This window comes from Sitophilus oryzae, unplaced genomic scaffold (assembly GCF_002938485.1).
Source record: "Sitophilus oryzae breed Bouriz unplaced genomic scaffold, Soryzae_2.0 scaffold_151_pilon_pilon, whole genome shotgun sequence".
NCBI classification, from domain to species: Eukaryota; Metazoa; Arthropoda; class Insecta; order Coleoptera; family Curculionidae; genus Sitophilus; species Sitophilus oryzae.
Window position 1 is genome coordinate 1,297,302 of NW_022146192.1, and position 14,034 is coordinate 1,311,335.

A 14,034-nucleotide genomic window follows, 5' to 3' on the forward strand; every position below is an offset into this window, starting at 1 on the left:
ATCATCGAATGCACAACCGAGGCAAGCATTCTCCTCTTTCCGTCACTGGGGCCTCTAATATTGGGAGTGATTCTGGTCAGCTGTTTGATGGTATCAACCGTCCTGTCCCTGATTTTAAGGACATGTGTAGTCATGCACATCCCCGAATCAAGCCAAACGCCCATATATTTTATTGCCTTTTGAGGTCTGATGTGGCAATTTCCCAATTGGATATTTAAGTTCGTCGTCTTGCGATGTCCTACCAGAACGACTAGTTCTGATTTTTCTGGTGCCAGATGTATGTCCATTCTATCCAACTTATTGATTATAGTTAGGGCAACTGTTTGTATCTTTTCTTCGAAGATAGTGATGGTCGGAGCGGTGATCATGACAGCCAGATCATCCGCATAAGCAATCAATAGATTACCTGGTCCAATATCGACCCTCAGGATCTGGTCATAGAAGATGTTCCACAAAGTCGGTCCTAGAATGGACCCCTGCGGTACCCCGTACGTTATCTTGTGTTTTTTGCCGTTTTCTGCAATTACATATATTTTTGACAAGAAAGACTTAATCATAACGATGAGGTATTTACTGATCTTCATGCTCCCTAATTGTTCAACAATTCCTGTCCATGGGGCAGAATTGAATGCGTTTTTAATGTCTAATGTAAGCAGTGCCGCGTATCTCCTGTTCTTATACGATTTCGTTTTAATACGGTCTACGTTACTCGTAACAATGTTTAACGCGTCTATCGTAGATTTGCCTCTGCGGAACCCGTATTGGTTTGGGTGTAGTCTGTTTCCATCCTCCAGTTCTTTCTCCAGTCTATCCCTCAGAAGACATTCTAACAGTTTGGCGCTTGCATTAATTAAACATATTGGACGATATTTTTTGTCTTGTCTTCCATCTTTATTGGGTTTCTCTGCTAGAACAAGTTTGGCAATTTTACACGAATTTGGAAACTGTCTGTTGATACGACACTTGTTCAGGATCTCAGTGATTCTCTGAGGGTCTTGCTTAGTAGCAATTTTGATAACTTCCACCGGTATGTAGTCCGGGCCAGGAGCTTTTTTGTTTTTCAGTTTACTTGCTGCAGAACGCACTTCTTCTTCAGTAAACCATATAACATCATCCGGTATTTTTTTGGTATATCCCAACTATTTGATTGAGCTTTAGGGAACAATGTTGTGATCTGTTTTTCTTTTATGTTATCTGTAACGGGAGCGTTGCGTCGGCCGATAAACTTTCTCATTACCAGTTGGTAAGCCTTGCCCCAAACATCGGACTCAAGCTCGTCAGAGAGCTCTAGCCAATTCCTTTTCTTGCTCCTAAGGATTTCTTTTTTAAGACTGTGCTTGGCTATGCTGTAGTTGGTACGCGCCTGTTTCACGGTCTCGGGGTCCATCTCGTTCTCTTGCTCTTGTTAATACCCGTCTCTCTTTAATACAAATCTTCCTTTTTTCAGCAATCTCATTATTCCACCAGTACATTTGTTTTTTATCCGTTATTCTTTTCCTGGGGAGAAAGGAGTTACACAACTTTCTGAGACATTTGTCTAGCCCTTCTGGGGATGGCGTTTTCATTTTCAGTCCGTTCTCCTCACAAATATTATCTTTTGTAAGCCATTTATTGTTGTCCTCCATCCGTTTATCTTTGCGACCACGTTGTCCTTCATCTGAGTATCAATCTGTATGTCAAATCTGATGTAACGATGTAGGCTTAGACTTTCCTCCTCAGTTATCACACGCCAGTTTCTCACGAATCTACTGATTCCCGGAGTTGCGAGGGTAATATCTATTATTGATTCGCCATTTACGTTTTTAAAAGTGGGCGTATTACCCTGGTTCACAACTACAAGATCATTGCACACGATCCACTCTTCGATAATCCTGCCTTTTGCATTTTGGATCCCAGAGCCGCAAATCCTTCTTTTTGCATTAAAGTCTCCCCCAATTATGGCTTCCTTCTTCAGCGTATCACAGCATTTATCTCATACAATAAATCATTCAAGAGATCGCTGGGTTTACTTGGTGAAAAATAACACGAAAACACTAACATATTTGTATATTCAACACACACAAAGCCTGTACCTGACACGTAATCTACAATATTAAACTTATCTCCTAGGTTTGTTCGTATAAAACTATCACAGTCAATGTCACAGATGTTATTTTTTTTGGCATATATATTGGGTTCTTGACCCAGTATCAAGTTGATTTTGTTAGTCCTCATATACTGCAGAAGGAGGTCATATGCCGCCCCCCTCCTATCCATATTTAACTGGAGGACTGAGAAGGTGCTGATTTTTCTCAAATGTTTGGACTCAGTTCTGGCTAACCTGAGACTGGAGGGTTCCGCTTGTTTTCTCTGCCCTTCTAGCAGTCTTTAGCGCTTTTTTGAACGCCCCGCACCTCCCAGTGTTGGCGCTGTGACCCTGCTCATCACATATCAGGCAATATACCTCTTCTGTACATGCCTTGGCTTGATGGCCCTCCTTGCCGCAGTTAAGACAGAGTTTTGATCTGTCCGGTCCAGAACATTCATTTCCTGCATGGTCATAAGTCCAGCACCTTGAGCATTTTCTGATATCTAACATCTTCTCCACAGAACATGATACCATTCCAATTCTTATTCTTTTTCGAGCGACGATTAACTCCGCTGTGTCAGCCTCTAGGGAGATTGAGGCAGACTGAGTGGACATGGCATTTGGTCTTAATTTTCCGACTTTGACCTTTTTTTCATCAAGGTCGGGTATCTGTTTCTTCAATTTCTTTTTAATTTATCTGACTTCAGCTCCGTAATTGCTGTAAAAATACCATCAGTTTTTTGCTCTAGTTGATTGATTTTATTAGATATAGAAATGTTTTCCGTTACTTGCTGCACGCAGCCATCACAGAACCACATCAAGTTTTTATATTCCAGTACTGCTTTTGATATATTATCTTAATTCTGACACACATATTATGAAATTTTCCTTTACAAATTACAGCAGAACATTACTGCAGAAAAGACACTGCAGTAATTTGTTGTTAAATAGTTCTCCGTTTCGTTAGACATTCCGGCAACGGTGTACGCTCAGCAGGAATCAAAACAGCAAAAACACTGCGATAGGTCGACACCAAAAAAGCCGTACCTATCTTTGCCAATACACTTTACGGACCGATATGATACTTTAAACACCGGTTTTTTTCTGTTTGTAATGTACACAATCAATCAAATAACATTTAGTTATACTTAGTTCATTTTTAATTTATCGAAGACTAAGCAAAATTCAACAATTCGTAGACCGACATAAACACACTATTTATCTTGCGACGGCGCGGCGTTGTCACACTTGGTACGTTGCCACACTTGGTACTTTTTTTTGTTTTGGAAACCTTAACAATAACAAAACTATTTAATTATTATTTAAAATAATTTCAAGTCCGACTGGTTTGTTAAATTATTTAATCTGATTATATTCATCGCAATAATATTGATCAGCGCTAATTGACATTGAATAAGAAAAATCAAGCCAATTAAAAGATCGATGATCGAATGATAACTGGCGTTGTCCATAACAATGACAGCGTTTCCAGGAAGTAAGTTCCCACCGCTATTGTCTTGCCAGATTTTCTTAACAGAAGATAGATTTTCCTTCCCTGCGATTTTTAAGAATGTCCCTTAGATATTGCTTTCTCCAAAGAATTGTCTTCTCTGTCAATAAGTACAGACCGGTTGTATTTTTTCATCAAGTTCAATTCCTCCAAAATTGTCCAAAGTTTCTTTCTTCCCATGACCGGCAAGTTTTCGCCACTGCGAGTTGCGATTGCAGCGCCCAACACTGCGATTTTCTATCGCACCGGCAGCGGCATCGACACGCGTCCATCTCAATTCGCAGTCTAGACTAGATCGTTAAATCACATTCGCAGTTACAATTCGCAACTGCGAGTTGCGATCGCAGCTCCCAATACTGCGATTTTCGATCGCACAGGCATCGACAAAACCGCATTTGCAGTTACAATTCAAAAAATTCAATTAAAAAAAAATGGGTTGGGTCGACCGCGATGAATCTGCTATATCCCCTTCCACGTCTCTTAACAATGTGCACAGTTTCTCGGTCATTTCATACGTTTGGTAACGTTTTTACTGTTCCCTCTTTGTTCAATACATTATAAACGAATTGTACTTTTCTTACATACTCGACCCAAAACTAACATTTGCCAGCCCTTAGTATATACTTACATGCACTCATGAGTTGCCAACAGAAAGCCACCAACAAACCAATCCATTTAATGTTGTCTTTATCATCCCTGGCGTGCCGCACTGATCTGTGGTACGATGTCAAAGACCAAGCAATAGAAATGACCGAAGTGGACACTGACCAAGCTTGGATTACAGCTATATCTGAAAACCAATAATTTTGAATAAAAAAAACGACAGATCTATCTCTAGAGTCTAAAGATGTAGCCAGACGCCTTATTAATATGGTACCGGTGAACGCCTCATCGGCGTTAAGCAGTGTCGCGTGACATAATTTCGCAATACGGTGCATTAATCAGGCGACAGGCGACAACCCACATACTCTAGACAAAGAAAGAGCGTCTCTCTTTCCTTGTCTAAGTACGAAATACTCGCAGGCTGAAACGCGCAACCGCAGGCACGAAAACCTCGGAAGCATTCGGATCCTACTCCCGAGAGTTCGGTTTTGTTAGGCGAGAAGCGTTTTGCGGGAATTTTGAACATTATGAATAATCGAAACTGTTTTGGTTCTTTTAATTTTGTTTTTTACAGTTTTTAGACTACTTTTAGAAATATGGCTATATTTAAAAATTGACCTGCATTCTGCATTATATTTAAAAAAAATACAAATATCATTAAAGTTGCGAAATGTAATTTGTCATTATTTGCTCATTTTAAAGAAAAAAGGTGGCTAATGGTGGTAATTTGGCTGGTATTTGGTAATTATACCTATATTGCCTACATCAAGTTATTTTAGTCAAAGTTGCATTGATTATTGGTGTAAATTAAAATTTATTGTTTCACTTCCAGATTGCATGCCAAATCACATACTGCAGTTATTATCATCATGTAGGAATCGTGGAATCGGTAGGATACATATGTAGGAACATATGAATGAAGATCGGTTAGAAAATTTTGGATACAGTACAGGGCAGTGAAAAAATATGTTCCGAATCAAGTTGAAATCTTTTATTAAAATATCAGTTCTTAAATTGAATCACATTTTTATGGAGAAATGAACGTTTTGGGAAAATTTTTTAGCTTAATTATTATTACGGTAATATATTGGAAATAATAAAACAAATATAGTTCTAATTTTATTAGAATGTTGCAGTTTCGATTATATTATTATAAGAAGAAACTGCAAAAAACTTATGGGTGTTCTATGTCAAGAAAATACATTAATTACAACAATACAATACAATAATTAAACAATAAACAATACCACATTGTACAGGTAGTAAGTAGTACAAAATAAATATAAAAACCCTTAAACAATAGTCAATACATAATTACTTAAATAAGACCAAAAACGAAATAAATAAATAAATAAATAAATAAATCCTTTGTTGGAAAGCTTATCCATTTTCCTTCTTTTATGGTTCGTTATATGGTATTTTTATTGAACTACTGGACTTCTCTGTTCATTTAGAACAATTGCTGATGTGTCTTCTAAGAATAAAAAGAGACTATTTGGCACTGTGTTTTTTTCATTTCCATTTACCTACCTGATGATTTACTATGATTACAATGATAATTGTAAGTTTTTTTCATATAATCATTATATTTCCTTGACCTGGAGGCATTTTCGTTACGAGCGTATGCTATCGCAAGACACGTTGAGCCGAAATTACCTAAAATAATGCGAACATTGATTTTATATCGAGCGTGCTTTATCGCATTTGTCATGCATTCCTAGACGCTCGATATAATATGCGTTGTGGTAAAGTTTTCTACTTTGTTTTCACATTGTTTGTGTACGCTGATGTAATAAGATAAGAAAATACTAAAGAAATAATTAATCATATAATTACCTATGACTAAACAATGAATTAACACCCTCCAAATAACCACGCTAACCAACCCGCCCAACGCTCGATATGACGAAAAGTTCGGCTCAACTTGTCTTGCGATAGCGTACGCTCGTTACGAAAAGGCGACCTGGAGGATGCATAATTAATCCTGATTTTCTGTTTTTTTTTGTTAGTATAACTTTCCTTTTTAGCAAAGTCACAAGCAAAGTTACGCGTTTCCATTTCCGATTTTAATTCATGGTGTTTACCTTCAAATGTTATTGCAATATACTGCAACTTCCACAAATTATACAGACTACCATATTTAGAGTACACAGTGGGCAAATAATACGTTTCTTCTTATAGTGTTTTTCACAAAATTAAGTGAAACAACACAAATTAAAAATAATCCAGTCTGTAATATTAATTAACAGAAACCCTGTATATTTTATTTTAAAAAATTCTATTATATTTAAAAACAAATAAAATAGTTATTTTAATTTTAATTTTAATTTTAACACTCTGTAATTGTAAATTCATATATAGTAAGTATCTAAGACAATTTTTAAAACTTTTATTAAAACTAGTAATAATTTAGTTTTTATTAGAAATTATGAGAAATTAAAAAAGGCTTTTGCATATAGCCATGCTTTATTTAACTAGAACATCATTTGGATGTTTTTGTCTTGAGAAAAATTGCCAAACTGACTATTGGTGTCATTCATTGATTTTTTAAACTCTCGATGAAGTCGATGGTCTTTCTCGATGAAGTTTCAGTTAAGGTTTCAACGATTACAGCAGCATCCCTACTCCCACTAGCCCTAAAGCTCATAGTACTTGCAAAACCAAATTCTTCTTTTCAATGCTCTTCAATTAACCCTTTAATGAGTCTTTGTTTCGTTATTATACTAGCCAATTGAAATAAAACTTTTGGGCGTCCACCTGTTAAGCTTGAACTCTAAAAAAACAAGGGAAAATGATCGTAGATGGGTCTTAACACCTTTCTTTTCTTCATTACTAAGAGAGTTGGGATCTAAAAATTGCATTACGATATCCCACAAAACGGTCAAGAGATGATGTTGGTTTTAAAACGCATTTTTTTCATACCTTTGGCAATCTCCAACATAATTTAGTTTTGGAATAGAATGTATGCACTTGTAAATATTTTGTTTTCGTATGACCTCTACCTGGCTGAGCAGAAAACGACCAAATTTGGTTGATAAAAATGTATGCGACCAAAAAATAATTCATGTATTTTTATATCAGTTGGAATGAATACTATTTATTCTTATCAGTACACATTTTTTGGCTTGTTTTTACAGACAAAACGGTTTTGTCCCGCTAGACTTATCATCCACCGTACTGTGCGACGATGGGACGACCGACCGGCAGGCAGATACAAAAAATGCATTATATAACTTTTTAACATAAATTATCGGTTTAAATTGGATTTAAATTAATACAATCGAATAATTTATTCCCCAACTTTATTGTCAGTGCAGTTTATTAAGATAACAGAGTGGAAAGCAAAATCATCTGGTTAAATTAAATTAAATAAGATAATAATACTTTTTTAAACCAGGATTATTTATGTTCCAAAGTTAAATAATGATTTTTTTACCTTAATTATGAAAATAATTAAGTATATCGTATTTTCAGAAAGCCCATAACAAGGCAAATAAAATAAAAAAAATAATACACTGGGTGTCATTTACAAATAGAAGTCAGATTTCGAAAATGAGAGTTACAAGCGAAACTAGTTAACGTCACTGGATTTTATATAAAAAACTCAACGAGACTAAGTTTTCACCTTTTCGATAAGTTAACCAATACACGATGGGATCGAAAAATGCAACATTTTAAAATTCGCCCTGTATTTTAAGAACAAAAAAGACTAGGACAACTCTTGTAGCGTCTTTGGTTTCATAAAAAGTAGCATAGTGATGTGAAAACCGCATCTTTAGAAGTATAAATGCAATAATATATATATAATGTCATTATTATAAAAAATGCAGTAATTATTACTCATACATAGTATATAAGTCACCTCTGCAAAATTTATCTAGTGTTCCTTACCCTTTATATAACATTTAGAATAAATAATTGTTTTAAACAATAACATGGTAGAGTATATTGGTATACCCCGAGGTAATACCCTGTATTTTCAGTAATTTTTCCACCTAATTAATATCATATTTATAGATTTCTTTAAGCGAATATCAAATTATGCATTTTCGCATTAAATGAAGATATTTAAATAAATTATGTAACAATTAAATTTAACTAAATTCAAAAAATTACTGGCGAAAATTTTTCGCGGCGCGTTTGCTTTGGGTGTGTAGTTTACCGCCAGTCGACGGAAACGACACGCCGCACAGTGGTCTGAGAGCGGCAGAAACCCCATTTTCCGAAGTTTCAGAAAAAAAGTGTATGTTACATTTTTTAAGTTTATATATTTATACTAATACGTTTCAAATATTTTTGCCTTCAAAAAACGAATCCACTATCTACCATATGCTTTTAAAGCCGAACACGCAATACTATCCACTTTACTTAGAAATAAACGCTCGTAATATGAATCACTTAGTATTATTCAAGTGAGGGGGGTAATCGAATTTAAATATTTTTCCTGAGTTAGTTCAAGTATAATGTGCTCAGAAGTTTTGTCAAGGCTATCCTTTTCTATTTCTTCTACTAAAATTTTTTAATAGTATGGTTATTCATATTGTAATGGAGGTTTTTCAAGTTCAGAAAGGTATAATTAGCTTGCTCCACCATGCTCCGTGACGTATCAAGCATAAAAATATTATTTAGACTTTACTTAAATACCATCATTTAGATTTTGCTGCCGCTCTTGTTTATGTATCGAAAATAAGTGATAAGGTTGACTTTGACATACCAGTGATAGCGATTATTTTGAATACAATTTTGGACCCCACTTTAGTTTCTTGTTGTTTGTAGCAAAATGGAGTTCTTTTTCGAGTGTTCAAACCGCGAGTTAGTAGAAATGTGATTTTAGAAAGTGGCCGGGATTTAACACAAATTGTGGGAAGAATAAAATTTCTTAACGAGCAACTTACTCTCGACCAGCTCGATGTTATAAAGATATATTTAGGTCAAATATTTTTACCACATTTTAATAAACGGTGGCAAGAATCTAATCGCACAAAAAAAAACGTTTTATACCAGATATAGTAAGTGGGCTGGAAGGTAGATGCACGATCACAATCTCAGACGAAGAAACATCATGCTCTTCTGCGCAAGTCGGTCGACCTGAAAAACGCTTTGAAGATTGCTCAGAACGGACCAAACGTGCAAAAATCAAGGAAATCTTAGACAATGTTTCAAATGAATTAATAATAGCTGCATACAAGAAAATTACAGGACAAAATGAGGTTCTTTCATACCATTCAGAGAGAGCTTTAGCCTTGATGGTTGATACCTCGTTATCAAAACATGATTACGGTATTCTTAAGCAATCAGCAATAGGAAGTGACATTTTCCCATCGTATGAGCGTATTTTAACATCAAAAAAACTTTGCTACCCACATGACGTAGAAGTAACAGAAACTTTTACCAGAGTAAATTTGCAATCATTGCTCATTGCTATTTTAAATTTGTAGTGATTTTTCACCCTATATCATACTCTCAAACTTGCTAACTTTTTAATCTTCATACAATATTATGTAGTAATACTGGCTAATTTGACGCAAGCATTACTATATCGACACAACAATTTTTGCCAATTTTGCGCCATTTCAGACTACTGTTAAGTATCAAATATTGACAGATGATCACCATTTCAAATCATAAAATTTGCATTTTCAAATATAAATGTCTGTACAGGATGTCTCTCTCAATCTGTCAATATTTGATATTTGAAAACAAAGTATAAATTAAATATATATCTAAAATAAAGTACTTAAACCTCTTACTAAGTATAACTAAGTATATGATTCGAATATCATTTGTCATTTCGAAGTTATTGAATTAATACCGTATTACCCAAAGACATTATAAAGATAGACCGAACATCTCATTCATAAATACTCGTTGGTAGTGTATCAAACATTCCAATGTGTCAAACAAGGACAGAAGAGACAGAGAAGTCTAAAATTTCCGACCCCGGCAACCAGGCGCATTTCGATTGTTCTAATGGCCAGTGGCGTATCGTTTTTTGGAACGAATTTTATTAGTAAAGTAAAAGTAAAGTAATTAGTAAAATTTTTACTCCATATTAATATACTACATTAACACTTTTTTCGTCAGATGAGTTTTGTTATAAGGTCTAATATAATAATACAATTAATATCCCATATATACTTATGTTGAAACGTTAATAGTTTTCGAAAATCACTCCAACGTCGATTTTCAATTTAAACTTTCAGTTACTTCTATATAAACTTTCAGTTACTTTTGAATATTTACAGGGTGACTCAGGCTTCCGAAACAGTTCTATATTAGGTTTGTAGTTGGTGACTTTTCTTTCAATTTTTTTTTCAGAATATGGAGGCATTTAGGCACATTTTAGACATTTTTATAAACATAGGTGGCCGGAACATATTTTCAAACCATAGTTGTAGATTTGCCATTAAATTTCCATTCCAGAAATACCTAGGGTTGCCACTTGTCCTTTTTCGGAATAACTTGTCCTTTTGACTTTTTTTGATTTAAAAAGTCATTTTTATTTACGTATTTTCCCTGAGAAAATTACCTACAGCAAACAGAAATATTCGTTTCGCCCAAATTTAATGAGGAATGTTATAAAACTTAACTTATAAATAATTTTTCCTTGTTTAGAATAGGCAACATTATTTAGAACTTCCCGTTTAATCTCAAATGATAGTTTAGGTTTTAGTTTTACCTTTTTTTATCTTAAAAAGAACTTTTCAAAATTAGTACCTAATTAGTAACGATTTAGTTTAGCTCGCAATCGATAGCTTCCTGTGAAGTACTGTGTAATAGTTGTTTAATCTTGTATTATTAATAACTTCCTATACCTAAAATCAATAATTAATGAGAAAATTGTGTTTTTTTTGAAAATATAAGACAAGATTTGACTTTCGGTCTTCTTCTTGTATTATGATGGCTCTGATACGAGGCAATTGCCTTTTAGTCTCGCAATAGAAGGCATTTATCATTAAAAGTATAAAATCTGTGTGCTACAGTATGGGATTTCTGTTGCATAATAATGAATACCTATTACGTTTATTTACAAATCCATTACTTTTAAAGGTAGCTTCATCAGATAATCAAATTTTAGTTAATTGTCCTAATCTTCATGAACTGTATTAAGCATATGTATTGCGGTTTGAATCACCCTGTATGTTGACAAAAATATTTTGAAAATGTGCGTTACAATGGCCCCCATCTTATGTAAAAAATTGAAATAAAAATCACAAACCAAAAACGTAATAGGTAAAAAGCTTTTTTGAAGGCCTGTGTCACTCTCTATATAGGCAATATAGGTATGTAGAAAACTAGTAGCCTAAGAATTATTTACAGTTCCTCCCATTCTAAAAAAAGTTAAACACACCGAATAACTCTAGGAAGATGTATTTGTACGGTGGTAAAAAATTGTCTAAACAAGGCCGAAGGGGCAGATATAATAAAGCAATAAAATGTAAAAAAGGTCGGGTAAACTCCTTTGTTTATTTATTGAGCAAAATTCCTTTAGAATATCAAACTAAAATAGGACGGAATTTTAAGAAAAAAATGTCACTTTCTGGCTTATAATAAAGTTTCAAATGTAACGTTTATATTCAAATTTGTTATGATCTACAACAGTTAGGTAGTAATTGAGACGAATTATAATTCAATTACCGGCTACTACGTTCTTGTTTTAATAGATCAAAATTCAACAAATATAATTAGAAATTATTTTAATTGTGAGAGGCTCCCTTGTGGGACGCCTATGTGCGATTACGGCGCGGCGGAAACAATACCTACCTGTGAAAAGACAAATTTGGGTAATTTGAGCTTATTTGTCCACATATTTGACACTGTCGTACCATATTGAAAATTCGCAGATTCAAAAGTACATTAAACAAAAACAAAAACTACTGAAAAACACTGAAAAGTTCACCTCGGACTTGATTCCGACTTCAAACACACCGTAAGCTAAACGTAGTACGCTATAACGGACCATGGGCCGTCGCGAGGGGTGGTGGGACGGACGGCTCATTTCATTCTGGAAGACTAGCAGCGACGTTGCCAATAGTTCTAGACTTTTCAGCACATTAAACAGTAAACATGTCCTTTAATAGTAACGCATATATCCTCTGGTTAATAACATATTATTACGCATGCTTCTTTAAAAATAAACTATTAATTTAATTAAGAAATTGAGATTTATTGATATCCGGTGAAGGTTTTAAAGTCACCTTTTCTGCAAATCAAACTAAGTAGATAGGCGCAAATTTGATATGTGGCAATGTCGCCTTCTCTATCTCAGTTGGTTTTTACAGTACGTACTCAACCTCCGAATGTTTGATCGGGTTAAAATGCATAATGTGATATCTGTTCTTCCTAAATCTATGGTATTACCATATACCCTAAACCACTGTGCGCCGCCCGACGATCTCCGCGCCGACCCATTCACGCAGCGTGTAGAGCGGCAGTTCATGGTTCAGGGCGGGTCCTGGCGCGGGATTCCACACTCCGTGTAACTGCTCATATACCTGGGGCTCATATACCTGGCCCGTGGGGCGCGCCGACCCAATCACACGGAGCGTGGATCGGCTTAATTTCAGAGGTAAATTTCAGCTGAATTTGACGTAGACTGCGGTTGTGCGGTTCAGCTTCCGAATGTTTCGTCCTTAGAAAAGGAAAGAGAGAACTATCTTTCCTTGTCTAGAATATCGTGGGTTTTAGTGTCGTCTGCATTAATCGTGACGTCATGTTGCGGAAGATCAGTTTCGCTGTATCCAAATAAACTCTGTATCTAAGGGCCCTAACTCACTGACGACCAGGTCGCAACGACCTGGCCGTCGGCTGGCCGGAAGTTGCTCTTCATGAGCTTATTAAATGTTCTAAATAAATACTGGTGTGGTAAATGGAGTAAGTAAAATCTCCAACCACGACTAAGTAAAATTCGTTAATAAATACTGGTGTGGTAAATGGAGCAAGTAAAATCTCCAACCCCGTTATTTCCATGTTTTTCAAATCCGCGATGCCTGCTATTCCATCAGTCGTTTCATAACAGAATATTCTATTCAGGGGTTACTATGTAATTTAATATGTGTAGAGATAGACATGTAACTCGAGAGATTTTCAGCATTATATCAATAAAGGACAAAAACAGTATTGTTCCTAAAGGTGCGTCCATACTTGAGCATTTTAGCCCGAACGAACCGAGCGCGCACGAACAAGCAGAACAAATAGGCCGAACAAAAAGCATCGTGTACACGCGACCGACAAAAAGGGAGATATATATATATATTTCTTTTTTCTACTGATATGGACTTCTACTGATGGCTCTTATTGACTTTAGAAGAGAACATATTAGCGCCATCGTAAAAAAAGTCGTCAGACACTGGCTCTAAATATAAGCAGGTAGAAAGTTTAGCAATGTTAGCCAGTTATTTCAATGTTTACAATATAAATTCCTCTTTTTTATTGTTACTGAGAATCTACAATAGTAATTACTTCTATTTTTATGAATGTTTAAGTTACTTTTACTCTTAATTTTTTTAAAAAATAATGTACCTAGTAGAAATATAGTCTAATGAACCCTGTTTGAAAAAAGTTAAATTGAATATAATATTTAAAATACAGTTGTCCTCCTTGTACATGACTACAATACAACAATTTTTAAAAAAAATAATGTACCTAGTAGAAATATAGTCTAATGAACCCTGTTTGCAAAAAGTTAAATTAAATATAATATTTAAAATACAGTTGTCCTCCTGGTACATGACTACAATACAACTAAAAAAACTAATTTATTAGTAATATTAATATATTTATTAATAAATATTAATTTGGAAGAAAACCGGCAACAAGCGACAGAAAATAATAATATTTTAGTGCAGTCTAC

General features: G+C 34.9%; 1 protein-coding gene across 1 annotated transcript in view; it reads right to left on the minus strand.

Moving 5' to 3' along the window:
- Nucleotides 1-14,034, minus strand: part of LOC115878609 (XK-related protein 6-like) — a 265,525-nt gene that overhangs the window by 39,624 nt on the left and 211,867 nt on the right. Inside the window, exon 4 of the mRNA XM_030895161.1 lies at nt 4,207-4,368. Coding sequence (XP_030751021.1) covers nt 4,207-4,368 — 162 coding nt within the window. The remainder of the gene's footprint in view (nt 1-4,206; nt 4,369-14,034) is intronic.